This window comes from Globicephala melas, chromosome 1 (genome assembly GCF_963455315.2).
Source record: "Globicephala melas chromosome 1, mGloMel1.2, whole genome shotgun sequence".
Classification (NCBI taxonomy): Eukaryota; Metazoa; Chordata; class Mammalia; order Artiodactyla; family Delphinidae; genus Globicephala; species Globicephala melas.
Genome location: NC_083314.1, coordinates 75,466,100 through 75,492,576, shown reverse-complemented (window position 1 = coordinate 75,492,576; position 26,477 = coordinate 75,466,100). Strand labels below are relative to the sequence as shown.

The 26,477-nt window shown below is 47.4% G+C and overlaps 2 protein-coding genes across 10 annotated transcripts in view; one reads left to right on the top strand and one right to left on the bottom strand.

Moving 5' to 3' along the window:
* The first annotated feature begins 722 nt into the window (after positions 1-722).
* Positions 723-7,659, top strand: MSTO1 (misato mitochondrial distribution and morphology regulator 1). 4 transcript variants are annotated; one of them, XM_060298432.2, is made up of 14 exons: positions 723-882; positions 993-1,128; positions 1,629-1,698; positions 1,794-1,869; positions 2,132-2,186; positions 2,273-2,411; positions 2,578-2,695; positions 2,773-2,907; positions 3,015-3,167; positions 3,470-3,601; positions 3,675-3,859; positions 4,302-4,409; positions 4,499-4,611; positions 4,884-7,657. In XM_060298432.2, exons 1-14 carry the CDS (start codon positions 799-801, stop codon positions 5,048-5,050), a joined length of 1,671 nt encoding a protein of 556 aa, XP_060154415.1. In that variant the 5' UTR covers positions 723-798; the 3' UTR covers positions 5,051-7,657. The 4 variants fall into 4 exon arrangements, with proteins under 4 accessions (XP_060154415.1, XP_030698039.1, XP_030698038.1 ...); XM_030842179.3 differs by having other exon boundaries at positions 4,912-7,655; XM_030842178.3 differs by having other exon boundaries at positions 4,909-7,653.
* The window catches only part of GON4L (gon-4 like), an 85,439-nt gene continuing 64,146 nt past the window's right edge, over positions 5,185-26,477 (bottom strand). For 4 of the 6 annotated variants that reach the window (XM_030842168.2, XM_070044205.1, XM_030842169.2 and 1 more), the window contains 13 exons: positions 22,841-22,957; positions 19,251-20,954; positions 18,388-18,643; positions 17,599-17,783; positions 16,509-16,706; positions 15,135-15,278; positions 10,256-10,399; positions 10,034-10,153; positions 8,745-8,858; positions 7,974-8,184; positions 6,303-6,930; positions 6,108-6,210; positions 5,185-5,701 (listed from right to left, as the gene is read on the bottom strand). In XM_030842168.2, coding sequence (XP_030698028.1) covers positions 5,552-5,701; positions 6,108-6,210; positions 6,303-6,930; positions 7,974-8,184; positions 8,745-8,858; positions 10,034-10,153; positions 10,256-10,399; positions 15,135-15,278; positions 16,509-16,706; positions 17,599-17,783; positions 18,388-18,643; positions 19,251-20,954; positions 22,841-22,957 — 4,074 coding nt within the window. In that variant the 3' untranslated portion in view covers positions 5,185-5,551. The remainder of the gene's footprint in view (positions 5,702-6,107; positions 6,211-6,302; positions 6,931-7,973; positions 8,185-8,744; positions 8,859-10,033; positions 10,154-10,255; positions 10,400-15,134; positions 15,279-16,508; positions 16,707-17,598; positions 17,784-18,387; positions 18,644-19,250; positions 20,955-22,840; positions 22,958-26,477) is intronic. The other 2 variants (XM_070044202.1, XM_070044206.1) reach the window with 2 other exon arrangements.

The window sequence follows — 26,477 nt, the reverse complement described above, 5'->3', positions numbered from 1 at the left end:
TAATAGCCCCAAACTGGAAACAACTCCAAAGTCCATTATCAGCAGAGTAGATCATTTGAGGTATATTTCTACAATGGCATTCTGAAGCAATGAAAATGAACTATAAGTATATGCAAGAACAGGGAAGAAGTTAACAATATTGAGCAAAAGGCAGACTCAAAAGAATATGTACTCGGATTGACTTACATTATATACATAGATAGAGCGAGCCAGTCCACAGGGTTAGAAGTCAGGAAGGCTGTGAGTTTTGGACAGGAAGGAGAGGACACATGTGAGGCTTTAAGGTAGCGTCTAGTTTTCTGGCAAGGTTTTATTTTTTGCCTGAGTCGCTATTAGCCAGCAGAAGTATCCTATGAAAAAAAAAAGTATCCTATGAAAAAAAAAAAAGTAGCCAGCAGAAGTATCCTTGCACAACAGCTGCAAGAGCCGTCAGGAGTAGGTAGGAGAATCTTTAGTGAGCCGCACCAGGAACCCCACGGGGGATGCAGAGAACCCAGCACCAAGAACGCTCCAGCACGGCGCTTGAGCCCTAGTGCCCACAACTTCCGGCCTGCGCCACTGCGCCCCGCCCCTCGACAACAACGACTGATAAGCAAGACTGTTCCACGCCAGGAAGAGGCGGGGTATGAAGAGCGGGGTCATTAAAGCCCAACGAATCGTTTATCCTATGGGAAAGGATGTGTTTATGGGCCAATAGGACGCCGGGACTGAGGCCCCACCCACAAGCCTGCTGAGCCAATCGGCAAGGAGCAGCGAGTGGGCAGGCTGTGGCTGTGCTACCCAGCGGAGCCGCGCAGCATGGCGGGGGGTCCCCGGGAGGTGCTCACTTTGCAGTTGGGACATTTTGCGGGTTTCGTGGGAGCGCACTGGTGGAACCAGCAGGTAAGGTCTCTGGGCGGCTGCCTCAGCTGAACCTTTCCGGATCTCCAGTCCTTGCCTCCGGCCTGTTCCTCTCGCCACCCGAGTCCAGTCCTTCCTCTGTGCCTCCCCAGGATGCTGCGCTGTGCAGGCCGACCGATGCCAAAGAACCGCCGGGAGAGCTGTGCCCCGACGTCCTGTACCGGACCGGCCGGACGTTACACGGCCAAGAGACTTACACGCCGAGACTCATACTCATGGATCTGAAGGGTTAGGTGGTGGCTGGAGTCAGCCAATTCCCAGTGTTCTCCTTCGCGTGTGGAGTCTCTAGCATCCGTTCGCGTCAAGATCCTTGACCCCGACTATACTAGGCTGAAGGACCAGAGATGAGGAGCCCCAAGGAGGGCTAACCACAGTATGCCAACACCTGAGGGGACGCAAGAAAGCAAAATTTTATTCCGTTCAAGAGCTATCTCTGGAATGGGCTACTTGTCCCTAGACACAGTGAGATGAACTGTGGCGCTCCCGTAGAACCACTGGGTGTGGTCTTTGCCCAGGTCCCAAAGCTAAGGACTAAGCTGGGAAATGAAGGATGGAATCTACATTCTCCTAGGCAAGGGTTTTTTTCAACCCATGTCTAATCAAGAAAGCTTGGAAGGGCCAAGTGCTGGAGTGATGATGACAGCAGGTTGTCAGGTGATCAGAGGAAGGTTAGCTGAACGACTGGAGGGACAGGGCTTTACCTAACATTGTCTGTTATTTTTGTACAGGTAGTCTGAGCTCCCTAAAACAAGAAGGTGGACTCTACAAGGACAAGCAGCTAGATGCTGCAATAGCATGGTACTTGTGATGTTTGGAAAGGAGTTGGGAAGGAGCATAGCAAGCTGGAGAACTCAGGGAAACTGACACTATGATCAATCTCCAATTTCTTTCAGGCAAGGGAAGCTCACCACACACAAAGAGGAAATCTATCCCAAGAACCCTTATCTCCAGGACCTCCTGAGTGCAGAGGTGAGGGCCTCTGCCCTGAACTTTTAAGCCCAGTGCTACAACCAGAGTGCCTCCACTGGGGCAGAGAAAGAGAGAATTTTAGCCATCTTAAATGCCCTAGAATGGTATTTTGAGGAAAAGCACTTTTTTCTCCTACTAAAGGACTGTGAGTACGTGAACGGAAAGGAAGTTGTAGGGTGTGGCCAGCAAAATCAGGGAGGATAAATCAACTTTTGCGTCTAGACGGCCTGGACCTAAATGTAGATTTTCTCATCCCGCCCAGGGAGTGCTGAATAGTGATGGTATCTGGAGGGTCAAATCCATTCCCAATGGCAAAGGTGAGACTTCTCCAGATACTGCAAAATGGGGAGTGGGGCAGAGCAGGAACATGGAGAAAGGTACGTTTCCTCTGCTTTTTCTTCAGGTCCCCCACCATTCACCACCGCTACAACTCCAAAACCAGTTATCCCCACAGAGGGCAGCATCAGAGTCTGGTCAGACTTTCTCAGAGTCCATCTCCATCCCCGGAGCATCTGTATGATTCAGAAGTACAACCATGATGGGTATGGAGGGCCCCAGAGGCTGTGAGGCAAGAAACTGGGTCCCCACTAATGTTGGATGAGGCTCTTGAGGCCATCTTCCCTGCCCTCCTCCAATACAAGAGCTCTTGGGCGGAGGGATGGAAGTGGGGGAGTCCTGTAAATCCTGGACTGTGTTTATGCATGGCAGGGAAGCAGGTCGCCTGGAGGCTTTTGGCCAAGGGGAGAGTATCCTGAAGGAACCCAAGTACCTGGAAGAGCTGGAGGACAGGCTGCACTTCTACGTGGAGGAATGCGACTACCTGCAGGTAGCTGCGTGGCATCGCGGGCACTTGGGTAGAAACTCCCCTCATCCTGCTGACTTTCGCCATTCACCTCTCTCCAGGGCTTCCAGATCCTGTGTGACCTGCACAATGGCTTCTCTGGGGTAGGCGCCAAGGCCGCAGAGTTGCTACAAGACGAGTATTCAGGGCGGGGAATAATAACCTGGGGCCTGCTCCCTGGTCCGTACTGCCTCGGGGTGAGTAGTTCTTGTGGAGAGAAACGGTCACAGGGTAAGGAGGGAGAAATGAGGATAGCCCAGTGAGAAAGTTGGTTCAAACAAACTACTCTCATTTCTTTCACCAGGAGCCCCAGAAAAACATCTACCGTCTGCTAAACACAGCTTTCGGTCTGGTGCACCTGTCTGCTCACAGCTCTCTGGTCTGCCCCTTATCCTTGGGTGGGAGCCTGGGGCTGCAACCTGAGCCACCTGTCAACTTCCCTCACCTGCAATATGATGTAAGGCTCCATGCTCTTGTTCTGACTGCAGCTAGTGACACGGCAACACACACATGCGCACGCGCACACGCTCGCCAAGTCAGCCTTTATCTGCTACTGGCTCTATTCTTGAAGCCTCAGCTTGAACTCGGCTCTGATGTGGCCTCTTAGATGACATTGTCCTATGCTTATCCAGCCCTGGGCCAAACACACCCCTGCTTTGTCCCAACGCATGCGGGCCTCTCTGCCATTACTATTCTGCCTCCACACTCTCTTTTCCACACCCAGAAGGCCAAGTGCTCTTCTCTGTATCCTCTTTACAGGCCGCTCTGCCCTTCCACTGTGGCGCCATCCTGGCTACAGCCCTGGACACAATCACTGTTCCTTATCGCCTATGCTCCTCACCAGTTTCCATGGTTCATCTGGCTGATATGCTGAACTTCTCTGGGAAAAAGGTATTAAGCTTTGTGAGGAGATGGGTCAGAGCTGAGAAAAAGCTCTATAACTTGATTTCTTCCTTACCTTTAGGTGGTCACAGCAGGAGCAACCATCCCCTTCCCCTTAGTTCCAAGCCAGTCCCTCCCTGATACGCTGATGCAGCTTGGAGAGGCCACCCCATGGACCCCACTGTCTGCATGTGGGGACCCTTCTGGAACGTGCTGCTTTGCCCAGTCCGTGGTGCTGAGGGGTCTAGACAGAGCATGCCACACCAGGTGAGGGCTGGTGGTCCTTAGGAGCCCTTGTCAGACTTTTGTTTCACATCCTTTTCTCATACCTCTGGGTGTTCTAATGGCACTGCCCTGCTCGCCTTCCCTCTGGGCCACTTAAAAGAAAACAGGGGCTTCCCTGGTGGCGCAGTGGTTGAGAGTCCGCCTGCCCATGCAGGGGACACGGGTTTATGCCCCGGTCCGGGAAGATCCCACATGCCGCGGAGCGGCTGGGCCCTTGAGCCATGGCCGCTGAGCCTGTGCGTCCGGAGCCTGTGCTCCGCAGTGGAAGAGGCCACAACAGTGAGAGGCCCGCGTACAGCAAAAGAAAAAAAAAAGAAAACAAAGGCTGTGAGCATCCCGATCAGCTGATGGCCTGAGAACCTAAGTCCTAGTTTCTCATTCATGCTGCCACAGATTAAAGGTTGTTTTGGCTTTGTTCTGGCAGTCAGCTCACCCCAGGGACACCCCTGCCCTCCCCCCTCCATGCGTGCACCACCGGGGAAGAAGTCTTGGCCCAGTACTTGCAGCAGCAGCAGCAGCCTCGAGTCAGGAGGTCAGTATAATGCTTGCCCCCGCTCTCCTCCCAGACCTGCCACCTCCCCTGACTTCTTCTCACTCAGCTGCTGTCCTCTTGCCCCACAGCTCTTCTCATCTGCTGCTGACTCCCTGTAAGGTGGTTCCTCCTTACCCCTACCTCTTCTCCTCAAGCCTCAGCCAGCAGGGTTTGGTTCTGGATGGTCCCCCAACAGGGGCAGGTATGTAGGAGGTGAAGAAAACCAAGAGGTTTTCAAGCATGGGAGAGTTTTACTATACCCCTTCCTGGATAAGGTACTTGGGAAATTCCCAGTTTAACACTCCTTTATTCACCCTATGGCTCCTGAGAGAAGTGTTCTTCCTCTGGAGTGCTGGTATACAAAGGGGAGAGGACACAAAATTTATTGAGTTTACTATATAATCAAGTCTACCAGAGGCCCAGACTTCACTGTGTGTGCAACAGACCGAGGGTAGAACAGTGGTCCATTCAGAGGGTTCCCGTTTCCCTCCCTCCGCAGCAGTGGAGAGCATCCCAGTGCTCGGGGCCCTCTGCTCCTCTTCATCCTTGAACCGGACCCTGGGAGATTTGGCCAAAGATCTCGCCAGACTCGACCTGCGGCGCTGGGCCAGCTTCATGGACGCTGGAGTAGAACAGGATGACCTAGAGGAGACGCTGCAGGAGCTACGCAGCCTGGCCCAGTGCTACCAGAGTGGCGACAGCCTCATGGACTAAAGCTCTAAGAAAAGGAAAGAGCTAGTTTACAATAAAAACTGCTGGATGCAGGAGCTCAGTGTCTTTGGACTGGCTACACCAGCATACGCATTTATCACATTCAGAAACACTGTGATCAGATCACACGACAATAAATATGTACCACCAGACAAAAGAGAAAAGAAAAAACACACAGAAAAGGAACTGGGCTGCACTCTCCCTCAATGTTCTTTACAACGTAGATTTCTAAGGTCTTCATAAAAGACACACAGGATGGCAGGGCCATCCAACCCCCAGCCTGCCATTGTCCTTGTCCCTGGCCCCCTGCTCCGCCAGCTCCTCACACTGAGCTCAAGGGTTTTACAAGCAAAGTACAGCCAGCCTTCCCCCGATCAGGGTGCCTGTTGGATTCGATCCTGTGCAGATGACACCCTCACGCTCCCAGGGTCTCACTCATCCAGCTCTTCCTCAGACAGAAGGTCCCCGTGGTCAGACAGCTGGTCTGTATTGCTGGTACTGGTCGCATCGTCCTCATCCTCGGAGCTGGCCTCGCAGGCTGTGTGGAAAAGCTGCATGAGTTCTCGAAAACGATGGGAAACCTAGAAGGAGAGGAGGAGGCTTGCGTTCACCTTTCTGAAGTTAGTAACATTTTAACATTTACTAAGCACTATATACCAACTTGAACAGTCTTGTTTGTTCTACACAGTAAGGCGGTGAGGGCTGTGCCCTCCTTACAGATAAGGAAGCTCGGGTTAAAAGGCTAAACATTTTGCCCAAAGTCACATTCCTTCTAAAAACAAAACTAGAATGCAGTCCCTGGGGCTTCTACCTCAAAATTCAATGCCCTCTCTCTTCTAGAGCTACGACTAACCACGCTGACAAGCCAAGGTTTTCCTCAGGGCAGACCTTTATAATCACCAATCACCTCTGAGTTGGCCAACCTGTCCTCTTCCTTTCCTTGGTTCCTCTGGAGCTTGAAGCTCTAGCAGAGTTTCCCCTACTTACCTCAGTAGGGGTCTTATTTCCCAGCTGCTGGGAGATGATGCTAAAAGTCTGCGGCTGTGCTCCTTGCTCCTGGCACATGGTCAGAATCACACGGTCAGCTTCCCTGGAATCCACATAAGGCAATTAATCTAAACCAGTAACATGGGTGTGCTCCATGCACTTCCTAAACACGCTCACACATCCATCCCCACCTACCTTGTCCACAGGACAACCTTTTCCCCCGTGGAGCTGACCTTGCTGTTGTTGGCACACACTGTAGCTTCTGTGGCCTTCGTCTGTGTCTCCCCCACTGGACCCTTTCCCTGTATTCCACTGTCTTTAGCCAAACCTCCTCTAGGGGCTTTGGGAGAAGTCTCTGAGGTGTCAGTACCTAATGAAGAAGATCCATGGACAGGAGACACCCCGTCCGCTGTCACCCCAGCTCTACTGGAAGGCAGCCAGCTCTCCTGAGTATCTGGTTTCCCAGACACCTGTCTTCCCCCTAAGTCTGCGGTCCTTGAGGAAACAGGACTCGGGAAGGAAGCAGGGGGTTCAACGGTTCCGGGCAATTTCTCAGTTTCTGAAGCATTCCAGACCAGCATGGAAGCCTGTGACTCATGCCCTGGCTTATGGCCCTCGCCCTCATCCTGAAGTCTGGGGGATGCCCTGGGGCAGGAGAGAACCTCAGGCCCAGCCTGGTTACTCCTAACAGCGCACAGCACAGTTCCAGTTTTGGAGGGAAGCTGAGGAGTCTCTGGTGAGCAGGGCGGTGGGCCATCGAGGAGGAGCTGGTCTGTAAAAGTCACTTCTTGAGGAGACAGCAAAGTGCTCCCTGCTGCCAATCCTGTTTAGGAGGAAAATAAGGATCTAAGGGTATGGACAGTGTAACAATGCATCTAAGGACACAAATTACCACGGGGTCACTCTGGCAAGCTACCGTGATAAAGTTCTAAGGTCCAAGAGTGAGGTGAGGGTGGGGGCTAGGGTCACTTATATAAAGATATGAAGTCCGACTGCCAAAGCTGAGAATGGCTGAGGCTTTAGGAATGCAGACCACAGAGGATATGGAGACAAGGGGAAGGGGTTCAGGAATGGGAACACAAGAAGAAAATGCTGGGACTTCCTGGTGGCGCAGTGGTTAAGAATCCGCCCGCCAATGCAGGGGAGACGGGTTCAAGCCCTGGCCCAGGAAGATCTCACATGCCGCAGAGCAACTAAGCCCGTGAGCCACAGCTACTGAGCCTGCGCTCTAGAGCCCACGAGCCACAACTACTGAAGCCCGTGTGCCTAGAGCCCGTGCTCCGCAACAAGAGAAGCCACCGCAATGAGACGCCTGCGCACTGCAAGGAAGAGTAGCCCCACTCGCGTAACTAGAGAAAGCCCGTGCGCAGCAACAAAAACCCAACACAGCCAAAAATAAATAAATTTATATTTAAAAAAAAAAAGAAAATGCTGGATTGTGTCGATTTGTAGCACTCTTATTTCTGCAAGAGGATTGAGGCCACAGGAAAGAAAATTAAGGCTGGACAGTAAGGATTTCCTACTGGTTTATTAGTAAAAGAGGTGGTAGTCCATCCCTGAAAAGACTAATAGGGCTTCCCTCGTGGCACAGTGGTTGAGAGTCCGCCTGCCGATGCAGGGGACACGGGTTCGTGCCCCGGTCCGGGAAGATGCCACATGCTGTGGAGCGGCTGGGCCCGTGAGCCATGGCCGCTGAGCCTGCGTGTCCGGAGCAACGGGAGAGGCCCCAACAGTGAGAGGCCCGCGTACCGCAAAAAAAAAAAAAAGACTAATATTATCCAGGCTCAAAGACGTTCTTGCTTGAAGTATGTGAGAATGAGACAGAAATAAAGGGAGAAAGGCTGGGCTGGCAGCTGGCTCACTCACCTGGAACAGGCATCTCTCCCTTTCTGGTACTCCTGCCAGTCCTGCTCTGGGTTGCCTCCGTGCTTTCTCGCTCTTCTGGGGTTTCCTCCTCCATCACGTCCTTGCCCTGCCCAGCTTCCTTAGCACCAGGCACGGGACTGGCCTCTCCATGGGGGCTGCCGCCTACCAACTCATGGGGCTCCTTGCTCTTGTAGGATTTGCTGTCACAGACCTGCAGAGATGGCCTTCTGGGTCAAGGGTCTTCTGACCTCTTTTGTCTTAGGGGCCGACCAAAGGAAGAAACCTTGCCATGATGCTCAGCAAGTCAACCAACATGCATGCCTGCTCCAACAATTGTAAATGGCCCAAAAAAGAGTGCTGGATTCTACCAATCCTCTAACCAAGGACTGTATTTCTGCTGCCAACCAACCCTACTTTAGAGAACCAGCATTACCTTTAGGCTATTTTCCTCACACAGGTTTGTTTCATTAAAAAAAAAAATCTAAGAGGGAAATATATGAACTGGTTGATTCTTCCCTATTCCAAAAGCTTCACCTACAAGATTCTCTTTAAAAAGCAAAATCCATTATACATATATTTTTAAAGATTCTATTTATTTTGCATACACACACTAATGTGTATGCGTACGGCATATTACTTATCCCCATGTAATCTTTTTAGGAATTCAATAAGGTACACATCTGTGGTAGCAAACAATACCCCAAACAGCAAGGCAACCTGGGGGTTGCCCTAGGCAGCTCCGATACCCCTTGGTACCAGTTCCCTCCTCACCTTGCTGCTGCAGTGGCTACAACTTCTCCTCTTGCTCTTCTTCATCTTGGAGTCAGGACCTCCCTCATGGCAGCAGCAGGCACAGTCCTTGGCCCCATCTGGCCACTCAGCCTCCTAGGAGACACTTGGGCTTGGTTAACTGCCAAGCATTTTTGGTACCAATAGAGGGAGCTAAGTTGTGAGCCACCTGAACAAGCCTGCCCCCTGACCCCCTTCCCCGCTTCCTTTCTCTTTCATTATACACCATCTCTTCACGTTGCCTGGGGAAATCAATGCCCAAACTCAACTAAAGCCTACTATGAATCCCTGAAACAATCTGTAAATGACCCAAAGACTGACATATCCCAGCTGCCCAGATGTTTCAAGAAATATTTAAGTGCAATATAATCTGAGGCAAAGTCACTGGAGAGCTCCCTCATGAGGTATGATCTACTCACTCGTCTGTCTTTGTTTCTGTCTCCCTGTTCCCTGAGCTCTGCCCTCTCCTCCAATCCCCTTGAGAGGGCTTTGTACATATGGAAGGCTCACTCAATGATACTCTGTTCAACAAACCCAAGACATAAGTACCATTACTATCCCCACTGACAATGAAGAAACTGAAACAAAGAGAGATTAAATAAATCGCCCAAGGTCACTCAGCTACTAAGAAGCAGTTTTCCCGAAGAAAGAGTACAAGACATGTAGTAAAGGGAAATGGACTAAAAAGACTACTTCTTGAAGAGCAATAGACAGCAGTGAGTACAAGCAGACTCTGGAGCCAGACAACGCAGGCTCAGATCCTAGCACTGCCCCTGATTAAACATGAGACCCTGGCAATGGCCCCTCTCTGTAATTCCGTTTCCTCTTCTATAAAATGCAAACAAGAGCAATCTTTTCATAGGGTTATTGTGAGAGTTCAACGAGTGAATAGTCCGTGTAAAATATAAGAGACACGTGATACTTTGGAACACAGCTCAGTATTAGCTGTTGTCATTATTATTAAAATGATGAATCCTGGTTCTATTTTTTCACAAGAACAGAAAGGAAGAAGACCCAGCGACAAGAGAAATAGCTCTGAGCTAGAGAAACAGATCCTTCTAATGAGGCAATCATGGGTGGGACCTCTTCAGAAGCTGCACCGTTCTTCCCATGGGCTCTGCATGTCTACAGCAGCCTGACCTTTGGTTCCTGCTCCATGACTGCCTCAGATCACAGAGGCTTTTGCACCACCCTAAGCCAGAGAACCACTCAGACAGAAAACTCAAGGCTTGATTCATGAAAGATGGATAATCCCCAACAACCTGGTGTACCTTATCATGATTTTGGACCCCAATCTCTTTTCTTCTTTTGTTCTTTGAGGCTGTGGGTATCTTGGGAGGTTCCTCTTCCTCTTCCACATCAGGCAGTGCCACTTCTTCAAAGCCATCAAACTGGGGAGGAGTTGGTGCCACTCAACACAGACTCTGGGCAGATATCCCTCCTACACATGGCCTTCCCCCTTCACAACCCTACAGCAGCCTCACAGCCTGTACCTCATACTCTTTCTCCTCAGTCCAATTGATCTCTTCAAAGTCACCCATACGGCTAGCTGCTGGGCGCAAATGGTCAAAGAAGATGGAGAACTCATCCTGTAGGTGGTCATGGCCTTTGAGGAGCTGCCACATCTGTGTCTTGAGCTGGGGAGAGTTGCAGAAGGAAAGATAAAGTCTCCAGAGCCTCTCTAGGCCACCATTCCAAATCAATCCCACATACTTCTGGGTTCTACTCTCCTAGTTAACTGGGAGACACACAGAAGCCTCTCTTTGATAGCTAAGAACTCTTAAACTTCCTCTCCCTCCTTACTTGCCTACAAAGCAGGGGTACAGGCAGACCTCATTTTAGTGTCTTTCCTTTACTACACCTCATAGATACTGTGTTTTTTTACAAACTGAAGGTTCATGACAACGCTGTGTCGAGCAAATCTATCAGGACAGGGCTTCCCTGGTGGCGCAGTGGTTGAGAGTCCGCCTGCCGATGCAGGGGACTTGGGTTCGTGCCCCGGTCTGGGAAGATCCCACATGCCGCGGAGTGGCTGGGCCCGTGAGCCATGGCCGCTGAGCCTGCGCGTCCGGAGCCTGTGCTCCGCAACGGGAGAGGCCACAACAGTGAGAGGCCCGCGTACCGCCAAAAAAAAAAAAAATCTATCAGGACCATTCTTCCAACACCATTTGCTCATTTCATGTCTCAGTGTCACATCCTGGTAATTCTCACAGTATTTCAAAATTGTTCGTTATTATTATATTTATTATGGCGATCTGTGATCAGTGATCTTTGACATTACTACTGTAATTGTTTGGGGGCACCATGAACCACACCCATATGAGAAGTGAAGAACTTAAAAAATAAAACGCTGTATGTGTTCTGACTACTCCATTGACCAACTGTTCCCCCATCTGTCTCCCTCTCCTTGGGACCCCCTATGCCTGAGACAATTAGGCCAATTTCAGTTGAACACTTAGGCCCTACGAAGCCTCAAATTGTTCAAGTGAAAGGTACAGTCGCACATCTCTCACTATAAATCAAAAGCTAGAAATGGGGCTTCCCTGGTGGCGCAGTGGTGGACAGTCCGCCTGCCGATGCAGGGGACACAAGTTCGTGCCCCGGTCCGGGAAGATCCCACATGCCGCGGAGCAGCTGGGCCCGTGAGCCATGGCCACTAAGCCTGCGCGTCCGGAGCCTGTCCTCCGCGGCGGGAAAGGCCACAACAGTGAGAGGCCCGCGTACCGCAAGAAAAAGCTAGAAATGATTAAGCTTACTGAGGAAGGCATGTCTAAAGTCAAGACAGGCCAAAAGCTAGGCCTCTTGTGCCAAACAGTTAGCCAAGCTTTGAAAGCAAAGGAAAAGTTTGTGAATGAAATTAAATAGTGCTACTCCAGTGAACACACAACTGATAAGAAACTAAAGCAACCTTATTGCTGATATGGAGAAAGTTTTTGTAGTCTAAGATCAAACCAGAATATCAAACCAGTGACAACATTCCCTTAAGTCAAAGCCTAATCCAGAGCAAGCCCCTCTCTTCAGTTCTATGAAGGCTGAGAGAGGTGAGGAAACTGCAGAATAAAATTCTGAAGCTAGAAGAGGTGGTTCATAAAGTTTAAGGAAAGAAGCCATCTCTACAACATAAAAGTGCAAGATGAAGAAGCAAGCGCTGATGTAGAAGCTACAAGTTATCCGGAAGATCTAAGATAATTAATGAAGGCAGCTACACTAAACAACAGATTTTCAGTGTACAAAAAAGCCTTTTATTGGAAGAAGATGCCATCTAGGACCTTCATAGCTAGAGAGGAGAAGTCAATGCCTGGCTTCAAAGCTTCAAAGAACAGGCTGACTCTCTCTTGTCAGGGGCTAATGCAGCCAGTGACTTTAAGTTGAAGCCAGTGCTCATTTACCATTCCAAAAATCCTAGGGTCCTTCCGCATTATGCTAAATCTACTCTGCCTCTGCTCTTTTAAATGGAACAACAGGGACATCCCTGGTGGCGCAGTGGTTAAGAATCCGCCTGCCAACGCAGGGGACACGGGTTTGATCCCTGGTCTGGGAAGATCCCACATGCCGTGGAGCAACTAAGCCCATGTGCCACAACTACTGAGCCTGCGCTTTAGAGCCCATGAGCCACAACTACTGAGCCCTCATGCCACAACTACTGAAGCACACGTGCCTAGAGCCCGTACTCTGCAACAAGACACTGTGATGAGAAGCCCGCGCACCACAACGAATAGTAGCCCCCGCTCGCCGTAACTAGAGAACACCTGCGCACAGCAATGAAGACCAAACGCAGCCAAAAAATTTTTTTAAATTATTAAATAAATAAATAAATGGAACAACAAAGCCTAGATGAAAGCACATCTGTTGACAACATGGTTTACTGAACATTTTAAGCTCACTGTTGAAACCTATTGCTCGGGAAAGAGTCCTTTCAAAATATTACTGCTCAGTGACAATGCACCTGGTCACCCAAGAGCTCTGATGGAGATGTACAAAGAGATTAATGTTGTTTTCATGCCTGCTAGCATAACATCCATTCTGCAGCCCATGGATCAAGGAGTAATTTTGACTTTCAAGTCTTAGTACTTTAGAAATACATTTCATAAGGCTACAGCTGCCACAGATAGTGATTCCTCTGATGGATCTGGGCAAAGGAAATTGAAAAGCTTCTGGAAAAGATTCACCATTCCAGATGCCATTAAGAACATTCGTAGTTCATGGGAAGAGGTAAAAATAGTCAACATTAACAGGCGTTTGGAAGATGTTGGTTTCAACTCTCACAGATGACTTTGAGGGGTTCAAGACTTTAGTGGAGGAAGTAACTGCTGATGTGGTAGAAACAGCAAGAGAACTAGAAATAGAAGTAGAGCCTGAAGATGGGATTAAATTGCTGCAATCCCATGACAAAACCTGAACAGATAAGGAGTTACTTCTTGCAGATGAACAAAGAAAGTGGTTTCCTGAAATCTACTCCTGGTGAAGATGTTGTGAAGATTGTTGAAATGGCAACAAACGATTTAGAATATTATATAATAATACTACATAATATTACATAAACTTAGTTGATAAGGCAGTGGCAAGGCTTGAGAGGACTGACTCCAATTTTGAAAGAAGTTCTACTGTAAGTAAAATGCTATCAAACAGCATTGCAGGCTATAGAGAAATAATTCATGAAAGGAAGGGCCAATCGATGGAGCAAACTTCCTTGTTGTTTGAAACTGCCATATCCACTCCAGCCTTCAGCAACCACCACCTTGATCAGTCAGCACCATCAACACTGAGGCAAGACCCTCTGGCAGCAAGAAGATTACAACTTGCTAAAGACTCAGATGATGATTAGCATTTTAATTAATTAACTTATTTATTTTTGGCTGCGTTGGGTCTTGGTTGCTGTGTGCAGGCTTTCTCTAGTTGCAGCGAGTGGGGCCTACTCTTCGTTGCAGAGCACGGGCTTCTCATTGCAGTGGCTTCTCTTGTTGTGGAGCACGGGCTCTAGGTGTGCGGGCTTCAGTAGTTGTGGCACACAGGCTCAGCAGTGGTGGCTCGCAGGCTTAGTTGCTCCGCGGCATGCGGGATCTTCCCAGACCAGGGCTCGAACCCATGTCCCCTGCATTGGCAGGCGGATTCCTAACCACTGCGCCACCAGGGAAGCCCAGCATTTTTTTTTAATTGAAGTACAGTTGATTTACAGATGGTGAGCATTTTTTACTTAACATGTGTAAATTTTTTAGAGCATAATGCTATTGCATACTTAATAGACTAAGGTATAGTGAGTCTATAGTGAGGTATAGAGTTAAACATAACTCTTACATGCACTGTGTAACCAAAACCTTCGTGTGACTCACTTTATTGCAATATTCTCTATAACAATATTCTCTATATAATAACTCTATTGTGGTGGTCTGGGACTGAACCTGCAATATCTCCAAGGTATGCCTGTATATTTTTTTATCGAAGTATAGATGATTTACAATGTTGTGTTAGTTTCAGGTGTATAGCACAGTGATTCAGTTTACATACACACACATTCTTTTTCAAATTCTTTTCTCTTAGAGGTTATTACAAAATATTGAGTATAGTTCCCTGGGCTATACAGGAGGTCCTTGTTGGTTATCTATTTTATACAGTGTGTATATGTTAATCCCAAACTCTTAATTTATTCCTCCCCCGCCCCCTTTTTCCCTTTAGTAACCATAAGTTTGTTTTCTATGTCTGTGGATCTATTTCTGTTTTGTAAATAAGTTCATTTGTACCTTTTTTTTTCTTTAAGATTCCACATATAAGCGGCATCACATGATATTTGTCTTCGTCTGTCTGGCTTACTTCACTTACTATGACAATCTCTAGGTCCATCCATGTTGCTGGAAATGGCATTATGTCATTCTTTCTTATGGCTGAGTAATATTCCATTGTATATATATACTACATCTTCTTTATCCATTCCTCTGTCCATGGACATTTAGGTTGCTTCCATGTCTTGGCTAGGTATGCCTGTATTATTAACAGGTTTGATTCCCAGTGACACCACTCTCTATCCCTGCCTTACTGATGTCCAGCTCAGGCACTAACTCAAGGCAGAGCAAGGAAGCAGCCCAATCCTCCCGATACCCGCCACGCAGACCATCACTTCCTTCCTCGAACTTCCCTTCCAGGGCACTTACGGCACCCCTAAGCCTGTGAGGAGCAGTCAGGCTTTGGTTTCAGGTGACAACCACCCCACCCCAGTGCTTTATGCTTTAGGTAAGCCTAAAAATTCCTTGCCTTCTTCATCCCCTCCACGAAGTCCACCGCTCAGAAGCAAGAGGATATGGAATAGATTAGGGAAGGGAGAATGAAGGGCCTAAAGCCCAGGTGACAATGGAAAGGAAGTAGGACAGGAAAGAATACCTCAGTGATCTCCTGGGGCAAGCAGTCTGCACAGCTCTGGAGGACCTTGATAATCTTTTGGTGGTGTGAGGGGTTCTCTGCAAAGCAAATTTCCAGCTGCCGAAGAAACTTGCGACTCTTCTCGAAAGCCTGCTGCTCCTCAAACTACAAGAGTGGAAAGAGAGCAAAAGAGGAGTCATCTATACAGTGTGCGCAGGACTTGAGGGTTCTAAGCGTAAGAAGCAAGAAAAATATGCTAGGGGCATGGGGAATAACAAGGCTCTGGTTTACAACCGTGAGATCATTTTTGGCCGTGCTGCGCAACTTGTGGGATCTTAGTTCTCCAATGAGGGACTGAACCCGGGCCCTGGCGGTGAAAGTGCTGAATCCTAACCACTGGACCACCAGGGAATTCCCTGTGAGATCTTTTTTTTTTTAAAGACTCTAGCATCTATCCACCTTGGGTCACTGGGGTCTACCAACCCAAGAAAACTAAGATGTAAATGAAAGATTCAAGAGTTATACATCTCAAGCTGCTTACTGTTTCATGGATTGTGAGATCAGACACATTTCACGGTTTACAAAGAACTTTCACATATATACTCATTTGATCCGCATAATAATACAGGAAGGGAAGATTATGTATAATCATACCATTACCATTTAACTGCTTTAAGACTCTCAAAATAATCTCATTATATCCTTTATTCCTGTGTTTATCCACCTTGACAGACACCCAGAACTAGTGGGATATTCCTCATGTTCAGACACTTATTCTCCAACATTTCAAATGTCACTTTACCATACAGGCCTTCCCAGACCACCGTGTATAAAACTGCAACATTCTCACTATAAAGCATTATATATATTTTACTGTTTATATATACACTATCATTTTTATTTTATATATATATATATATATATATATATATATATTTACAATATATATGTCTTACTGTTTATCACCTAACTTTCCCCAGGAGAACATAAGTTCCATGAGAACATAAGCTCCATGAGGGCAAGGATTTTAGTCTTTTATAATTACTATATCCCTAGTACCTAGAACTTTGCCTGACAAATAGTAGGTACTCAATAAATATTTGTTGAATGAATGCCTGTTTCACAACAGTGAGAAGCAAAGGGCATATGATTTACCTAAGGTCTCCACTGGAAACAAAGGAAAACCCCCCTCATTTTACATGTAAAGAAAATGAGAGAACAGAAGTTGGGAAGATCATCCCTTGAAAAGAAGGAGGCTCTCATGACCTTGGGCTAGGGGAAGGCTATCTGACTGGAAGCAGTCAGGAGACTGGAACAGTGCTGATCAACACTATTCAATCCCAGTCTTGCTCTGACCCAAGAATCCTCGTGTGCTGTCTTTGCCCCTCTACTTACTAATCCACAGGCCAGGGCTTGCTCAGGCAATAGGAAAGCAGCAAAGTCCTTCAAGAGCTGAGGCCAGTCCTGGAGCAGGATTTGCAGGCTCTTGTAGAGATCCACAGCTGTCTGCCTCTGAGTATTTGACTCAAATTCATAGATGACCTGAAGGAAGTCCTCATATTTGCCAGGGATATGCTGCAGGGCTTCTCGGACCTATACAGGAGGACTTTCAATCATCAATACCCTTCCTTTGGGCCCCAACAAGAAACAATGGGACAGAGGGAGGAGGAGGAGTTACTGTTAGAGAGCTCTGGAATTATCCTTCAGAGGCTACTCCTCTGACAGGTCCTAAGATCTGTTAATGGAAGACACAGGGCCATGAGCTAGGCACAGCTCTTTTTCTGGCAGTGGGGGATGGAAAAACCTTAATTTTCTAGAGACCAGAGCCCTACCCACAATACCAGGTAAGCTTTTCTCTAGCTCACAACCCTAACCTCTCCTTCCTGGTTTCAGCTCGATACTGAGATATATAAGGAGTACTTGGTATGTATATTTCAGCACGGCACCATCTGAGGGTAAATAACACATAAATTAGCAATGTTAGTAAAATATTAGGAGACAAGAAAAACCATGACTATCACTGCTAGTACTCCACTTTGCTGGGGGTATAAAGGAACCAGGTGGTTACCAAAAGAATGAGATAGGGACCACTGCCACCAACAGGTTGGTTCATGACTCTAAAGATCATTGAGGCCCATTTTCTGGCCAGTGTACCAAATGTCTTTCTTTTCAAGACAAGGGCTCAGTAAAGGTCCTCATTAGCCTATCCCCTCACTGATGACGGTAGAAGTCACCTTTCCCCCATTTCTGGGCAAGAGACAGGTAATATGCTAAGGCAGTAATAATAAACCTGCTTAGGACTGAAGTCGGTGTCCTTGTAGTTCTCTCACACAGTTCTTTTGGTAATTCCAGGAAAACAAAGGCAGAGGCATAGAAGGCTGTTGTGCAGCCTGAAAAGCATACCTCATTTTAAAAACACCTCCCCTGAAATAGAAGCAGTCTCAATGAAAGCAACTGGCAGGAACAGGAAGCAGCGTTTGCCTACCCTGGTCAGATAAGCCTGAGCAAAGGCCAAATCCTTCTGCTCCCTGAGTGGATCTCGCTCGAGGATGTCCTCATCATACAGCAACAGCAGCTTGGAGGTGTCCTTGCTGGCCCGGGCCCGACTGCCCCGCTTGTTGCGAACTCGATGATTGCTCCGGCCCTTTCCAGCAGCTTTGATGTTCTCTCCTTAGAGTACATGTGAAAACAACTGTCTGTCCCTGCAACTTCTACTCTCCCCATCCCACCGCCCCACCCAAATCCTATATTATGTAGTAACTTGGGAGAAAAGCTGTTGGAAAAATGTTATGAGAGGCACGTCTGTCCCCGTCAAGTCAGGCCTATGCAGAGTCGGCAGCATAACTGCATTAACTAGCATGATAATGAGATACCCAGCTACTGCATACTGAAAATGGAAGTCTAAAAAGAGTGAGTATGGTCTGATGTTGGGCTCTCAAGAGACTGTCTTGGTGAGGAATAAGCAGTGCTTTCTGAAATGAACATAACTCTTGGCCTCATGCATGACAGATGAATTAAGAACCAGTATAAAAACTTGCATGAACTGAGTACAAATCTAGCAGCTGATGAAAGTCAAATTTAAATTTTCTGAGCGTCTCTTCTCTGCAATGGCACCAGGTTAAACATCTGTCTGGGGGAAGGGTGACTGGCAGGGGGGATCCAGAGGATTTCCTCTGGAAACTAGCACCTGTTTTATAAGCTAGCCATTCTGCACATGTCCCTGAGACAATGAGGCCACCTGAGACCCGCCCCCATTCAGGCCTGTCCAACTCACCTGGTGGGGACTTGCTGGTCTCTACTTCTGGAGCAGTCTTGGGGGAGGCAAAGGTGGTAGGAGGCTTCTCAGCAGGGTCTCCAATGGCTTCGTCTGTCATTTCATCCTCTTTCTGCAGGCTTTCCATTCCTTCTGCTTCTTCTTCCTCTTCTTCCTCAGGTTCAGAGTTCTCTTCCTGGGAGTTCTCTTCCTCAGACTCACCCTCCTGACTCATGCGCCTTTCAGATGCAAGCCAAGTCAGTTTCTCCATTGTTTCCTGCAAAACACCCCAAAGAGTGTTCAAGAGAGCTATCTACAGTGGCTGACCAAGTGCTGACTGTACAGAATTTTTCAGGAGAAAACTGAGGTTAATTAACTGATTGGGGGGTGGGAAGCAGATTTTTTTTTGGAGGGTGTTGGGGTTTTTTTTTTTTTTTGCTTTTTTTTTCTGGCCACGCTGCGCAGCTTGCGGGATCTTAGTTCCCCAACCAGGGATCGAACCCAGGCCCCAGCAGTGAAAGTGCCAAATCCTAACCCCTGGACCACCAGGGAATTCCCAAGCAGTTGTGTTTTGAACGGTCGAGCCTGAAGATAATTTTCTTTTGCCAGGGTCCATACTTACGATTTTTTGGGGGGGGTCATTTAAATTGTGCTCAAGTGATTCAATTTAATGTTTAAATGAGTTTAAGTCAGATGTAATAAGTAACATTTCACTCTTTCCCTCTCCTCTCACCTCAAGCCCCAAATTATGTCCCGTGATACCTTAAAAAGTCAAAAATGATTTTAGGACTATCTGTAGTGCAAAAAGCAAGCAGGCAGCCTATCAGTAAATTAAACCTATTACAGAGTCCACAAAATATTGGAGAACAGTCCCCAACTCTCACCTGGAGTTCCGGGACAGAGAGCACAGATTCCTCAGAAGCTGATGACATCTCATCTTCCTCATCCTGGGTAAGGTCATCAAAGTCCTCTTCTTCCTCTTCCTCTGGCCCATCCTTCTCTCCTCCAGTTTCTGGCCCAGCTGGGGTCCCCACTGACTGACCATCAACACTGCATAAGTCTTCGGGCTTCCCTGAGGGGCTGCTAAGCACCATTTCAGGGTCAGTGGAGGTTGAAGCATTCCTTGGGGACCCCTTGCTCATATCTCCTGAGTTTCCTTCATCAGCAGGCTCTTGAGAAGCTGAAGGGGTTTTAGCTGGTTGACTCCTCTCCTCCTCCTGTTGTAGGACCGTCTGTTTCTTCACCTCTCTAGGCCCGCTTGACTCCTCACTTGTGAAGCCAGTGTCCAATTCCACAGCATGTTCTTCTTTGATTTCATCACAGCTGTCCTGCTCTGGGGATCCACCAGAGATGTCCTCCCCGGGGTCTTTAGGTTCCATCTTAATGATTTCCTCTAAATCCTCAGGGGAAGTGTTTAGAGATTCTTGGAAGCCCTGAGGCAGTGGTTCTGCAGCCTGCCTCCCCTCCTCTGTTTTCACAAGAGTCCAGCCATAGGCATTGCCCTCTGACAACTGTTCCTGGCACACCCGGTCTGCTGGTGGAGGCCCTGGGCTGTGCTCCTCTTTGGGGAAGACAGCAGCACAGAGAGGAGATAGTTCCTGAGGTTCTAATTTGGGTTCTAGGCCTTGAAAGGCATTTTTCCCCTCAGCCAAAGGACAACCTATGTCCACACTCACTTGGGCTTTATCTTCAGGGGCAGATGGTACAGAAAGATTCACAGAATTGCCAGAAACAATTAAGGGTGGGATGGAGGAGGCCACAAGGGGCTGGTTCAACGGACAGGGGAAGGAAGTAGGGTTAACCAAGAGGGTGGTGATGGGAATGGTCTGAGGACTCTGCGCCACAGTTGCACTGACAGGCTGGATCATGTTGCAGCCACTGCCAAGGCTCACAACCTTCACGGTGGTGGCAGGAACAGTAAAGATAACAGGCGCAGGGTGGATGAGGGGGGCAGGCTTCAGACAGAGAGAGGCCTTGGCCCCCCTTCTCTTTGAGGCTCTCCGTTTCACACATGGCTTTCGAAACTTAGAAGGAGAAAGTGAGGGCAGCATTACCTTGGGCACAGGGGCAGAGGAGAGCAGGGTCTGGGGCTCAGGCTGAGGGAAGCTGGTCCTGGCCTCAGGGGGCGTAGTAGGCAGCGCTGCTGGAGACTCAAAACTATCACCCCCAGGGACCCCCAGTGGAGGGCCACCTGGCACTGTCTGTAAGACAGTGGCCGGCTGGATCACGTGAGGAAGCGGGACCACCATTTTGCTCGGAGGGGCTTCTGACTGAGTTGACCTAGCTGCTGTTTTCCCAGAACTGGAGCTAGGCTGGAGAGAGGGGCTGGGTCTGATGAGGAGGGGCTTCAGGACTGATGACCGCTTCTGTCTCCAGGCCTTCCTAGAAAAACGGTTGGCAACTGGCTTCAGCTTCAGGACTACACCCTTAGGCAGTAGCAATGGGTACCAAGTTTCGCTCCCCAGTTCCGAGCTGCCTTTTCCTAGGCCTGGGTCTGAGGTGATCTCAGTGGTTCCGGTCACATTTCCTACCTCTCTGGCATCATCAGCTATGCGCTGCAGTTCCTCCTGGATGGACGGCAGACTGGCCTATTGGGAACAAGAACACTCGGATCTAGCACATGCCAGAATTTGGTAAAAATAATTGGGCTTTCTGGCCCAGAGATAAATCCACGTACATATGGTCACCTTATCTTTGACAAAGGAGGCAAGGATATACAATGGAGAAAAGACAGCCTCTTCAATACGTGGTGCTGGGAAAACTGGACAGCTACATGTAAAAGAATGAAATTAGAACACTCCCTAACACCATACACAAAAATAAACTCAAGATGGATCAAAGACCTAAATGTAAGGCCAGACACTATAAAACTCTTAGAGGAAAACATAGGCAGAACACTCTATGACATAAATCACAGCAAGATTCTTTTTGACCCACATCCTAGAAAAATGGAAATAAAAACAAAAATAAACAAATGGGACCTAATGAAACTTAAAGGCTTTTGCACAGCAAAGGAAACCATAAACAAGACGAAAAGACAACCCTCAGAATGGGAGAAAATATTGGCAAACGAAGCAACTGACAAAGGATTAATCTCCAAAATATACAAGCAGCTCATGCAGCTCAATATCAAAAAAACGAACAACCCAGTCCAAAAATGGGCAGAAGACCTAAACAGACATTTCTCCAAAGAAGACATACAGATGGCCAACAAACACATGAAAGGATGCTCAACATCACTAATTATTAGAGAAATGCAAATCAAAACTACAATGAGGTATCACCTCACACCGGTCAGAACAGCCAGCATCAAAAAATCTACAAACAATAAATGCTGGAGAGGGTGTAGAGAAAAGGGAACCCTCCTGCACTGCTGGTGGGAATGTAAACTGATACAGCCACTATGGAGAACGGTATGGAGGTTCCTTAAAAAACTAAAAAGAGAACTACGATATGACCCAGCAATCCCATTACTGGGCATATGCCCTGAGAAAACCGTAATTCAAAAAGATACATGTACCACAGTGTTCACTGCAGCACTATTTACAATAGCCAGGACATGGAAGGAACCTAAGTGTCCATCAACAGATGAATGGATAAAGAAGATGTGGCACATGTATACACTGGATTATTACTCAGCCATAAAAAGGAACGAAACTGAGTTATTTGTAATGAGGTGGATGGACCTAGAGTCTGTCATACAGAGTAAAGTAAGTCAGAAAGAGAAAAACAAATACCGTATGCTAATGCACATATATGGAATCTAAAAAACGGTAATGATGAACCTAGTGGCAGGGCAGAAATAAAGACGCAGACATAGAGAACAGACTTGAGGACACAGGGCAGGAAGGGGAATCTGGGACAAAGTGAGAGAGTAGCGCTGACATATATACACTACCAAATGTAAAATTGATAGCTAGTGGGAAGCTGCTGCATAGCACAGGGATATCAGCTCGATGCTTTGTGATGACCTAGAGGGGTGGGAGAGGGAAGGTGGGAGGGAGGCTCAAGAGGGAGGGGATATGGGGATATATGTATACATACAGCTGATTCACTTTGTTGTACAGCAGAAACTAACACACCATTGTAAAGCAATTACACTCCAATAAACATATTAAAAGATAATGATAATTGAGCTTTCTAGATATTAGGTACCTTTCCAGGACAGTCTCGAGACATCTTTTTAAGAAGGATTTTTCTGCATGATATCAGATATTTCTAAAAAGACTACGTTCCAATTATATAGTCTAGAAACTCTCCTCTGAATTTCCTTTAAGAAACTAGCATTTTAACCACTATTTTTAAAAGGTTACAGAATCAGGTGGAGAAGTGGGAGAGGAAGGGCAACTGAAGAAGATTTCTTAAGTCCTAGTTCTACAACTAAAGCATCAGAGGTGTAAAGTAGCCTTTGACATTTCTGCCGGGTCTCAAGTGACCTTCTACTTCTGACATACTTTGAGGAGGAGGGCTGTACCTTTAACCAGAATGGAAGCCGGTGTTCTTCCCTCTCTACAGGTGGCTTCCACTGATGTGGCTGGATCTCTTCACAGCACTTCATTAAGATGGGCAGCTGTCTGGTCTTCTTATAAAACTGAGCGTGAAGAAATTAAGCATGAGTCACATTCCTTCCAGAAGCACTGCCCTTTGTCAGGGTAGGGAGTATGGTGGGCAGCAGTTTGAGACAGACACACACATATCCATATACACGCAGCCATGAACAGCATATGCTGACTGCTTCTGCATTTCAAATTAAGCTAATCTCTAATTAATAAATACTTTATCATTACTCAATATCTTCTGATGTGCTCCATTCTGGTCACCAGGAAGGGAAAAGTTCAGGTCACAGAGAAAAGGAAGCACATGGTCAGTCATCTTATCTAAAATTTGCTCCTGCCCAGCAGCCGCAGTGAGAGTGCCTTATTAATCCTTATCCTGGCCCATGGAAGCTGCCTTTTAAGCAAATAATGGTGCGAAGGACATTAGAAGGGAAGGAAAGAAGAACAGCAAGACTGAGACTGTTCAGTTTTAAGAGTGAATGAAGAGGGGAATTGAACTTACACTGACAATAAGCGCCAGGTACTGTGCTACAAGCTGAGCAAACAAATAAGGAAGTAATCCCTGCTCTCAAGGAGCTTACAGACCAGTGGGAGAGACAGTCAAGTAGAAACCAATAATGACACTCTGTGTAAGAAAGTATAAAGATGTGCACAAAAAATGACACACAACTCAAACATGAAAATGAAAGATCTTTCTGGAGCAGGTGCAACTACAGAAAAATCTTAAAGAAACAGAGTTTGCTAAATGAAGCAGGGGAGGGCAGAATATAACTCATTTTCAAAATCATGAATGTGTTTAAGGAACCACAAAGAGATCGGTCTGGCTACAACTAAAGGAATGCAAAGAGACTTCAGAAGACAAGTCAGAGGTAGGCAGGAGAGGCCTTCTGTGCCATGCCAGGCAGTCTCAACTCTACGCTGAAGGATTAGATAGAGGTGGCTATGGCAGCAATCTGAAGAATGGAATAAATGGAGCCAGAATTAGAGACACCAGTTATAAAACTACTGCATTAATGCAGGTGTAACTTAATTCAGGTGCCTGAACCAAGGCAGTAGGCAACAGAGTAGGAAATGGAGTAAGAAAACTGAGGACTTGGTGACAGACATACAGACGGGAGTGATCAAGCAGAAGGAGTCGAGTATAACTCCTAGGTTTATGGACTGAGAAAATGGCTAGACAGTAATGTCATACACAAAGAACATACCCAAGCAGGGGTAAGTTGGACGGAGGGGAGTTAGCTGGTGGTGGTGGTGCCAGTGGCAACAACTGGAGGGTGCAGAGGGAGACACAGTTCAGTCTGAGGCATCAGTGAGGCATCTTAGCTAAGAATTCCTTTAAACAGGTGACTTCATTGAGCCGGAGCTCAGGAGAGAAACCCGGACCAAAGACATAGATTTGAAAATTATGAAGAGACAGACAACACCAAAAACCATCAATCTGGATGAGACCACACACTGCAAATTTACTGTGGAACACTGACATTTAAGGGTAGAGCAGGGGAAGAAGAGTTCACGAAAGAGCAGCCTGAGGTAAAAGTCCTAGTATCACAGGAGATAAGAGTACAGGAGTCTGAAGAAGGAATGTGTGAACTCCATTATCAAAGTATCAATGTAAATGCAAAGTTAAACAGGATAAGAGCAGAAAAGTATCCACTGGATAGCCAATCGGGAAATAATTCAAGATCTTTGTGGAGATAATATCCACACTCTCATAGGTTAAAGAGTTAAAAGGAGGGGGGGGACTTCCTTGGTGGCGCAGTGGTTGAGAAGCCCGTGTGCCACAACTACTGAGCCTGAGCTCTGGAGCCCGTGAGCCACAACTACTGAGCCCGCGTGCCTAGAGCCCCTGCTCCACAACAAAGACAAGCCACCACAATGAGAAGCACGCACACCGCAAGGAAGAGAAGCACGCGCACCACAAGGAAGAGAAGCACGCGCACCACAAGGAAGAGAAGCACACGCACCGCAAGAAAGAGTAGCCCCCGCTCGCCACAACGAACACCCAATGCAGCCATAAATAAATAAATAAATAAATAAACTTATTAAAAAACAAAAAGAGTTAAGGGGTAACTTACTGTTAAGACAGGCAGATTAAACACATCTATTTGGGTTTGTTCCCTCTTGAATCCCCATGAAAACAACAGAAAGGAAATTTTTAAAGGTAAAAGCCTAAAAGGAGAGACAGAATGAGAGGAAAAAGTAAAAGCAACAAAATTCTCGGGACTTCCCTGGTGGCGCAGTGGTTAGAAATCCGACTACCAGGCCTCCCTGGTGGCACAGTGATTAAGAATCCGCCTGCCAGTGCAGGGGACAGGGGTTCGAGCTCTGGTCCGGGAAGATCCCACATGCCGCAGAGTAACTAAGCCTGTGCACAACTACTGAGCCTGTGCTCTAGAGCCTGCGAGTCACAACTACTGAGCCCACACGCTTAGAGCCCGTGCTCCGCAACAAGAGAAGCCACCGCAATGAGAAGCCTGCGCACCACAACAAAGACCCAACTCAGCCAAAAATAAATAAATTAAATAAATAAATTTAAAAAAGAAAAGAAAGAAAGAAATCTGACCAGCAATGCATGGGACACGGGTTCAAGCCCTGGTCCAGGAAGACCCCACATGCTGCAGAGCAACTAAGCCCGTGCGCCACAACTACTGAGCCTGCACTCTAGAGTCTGCCAGCCACAACTACTGAGCCTGCATGCCACAACTACTGAAGCCCACACGCCTAGAGCCCATGCTCCGCAACAAGAGAAGCCACCGCAATGAGAAGTCTGTTCACCACAACAAAGAGCAGACCCCGCTCACTGCAACTAGAGAAAGCCCGCGTGCAGCAATGAAGACTCAGTGCAGCCAAAAATAAATAAATTTATTTAAAAAAAATTTTTTCTTCAAAGCTAAAAAGCAGATGGAGGAGTGGTAAGTCACATAGAAGAATGAAGAAAACCAAATCCCATGTGGAGAAAAGTTATGGGTCAACTAAATTTATGTCAAAGACTGGCAAAAGGATAAGACACCAGATACCTCCAGAAGTGGAGGAATTAAAAACAGGTCGAGATGAGGACAGGTTTTAAATCTTCTGAAGAGGCGGTTAGACCCCAAATCCCCTCTCTTGTTTGATGTAGCCCAGTGACAGCTTCTCCCCCTACCCTGGCAGAATTAAGCCAGGGTTGTGGAAAGGATGCTCTCTGAACTGAGGCTGTCAGGCATATGTGAGGGCAGGAGTACTATGCTGATCAAGTATAGAAGAGAAAACTCCAGCCTCCTTCCTCTCCTGCTTTCCCACATTCCCTCTGCCATTTGCTATTAAAGAATATTCAATGAACAACAATAAAAATAGCTATTAGACATCTTAAATATGAGAGAAAAAATAAAGAACTCAACTCAGCAGAACAGTTAGAAGAAAAAGCTGAAGTAATATCTCAGAAAGTACAACAAAAAGACACAGTGATGGGAAAAAAGAAGAAAGACAAGATGAGAAGATGAGCCTGAGAGGACTAGCATCTGACCACTGAGCACCATAGGAGAGAACAGACCAAAAGAAGGGAAGGAAACCATCAAT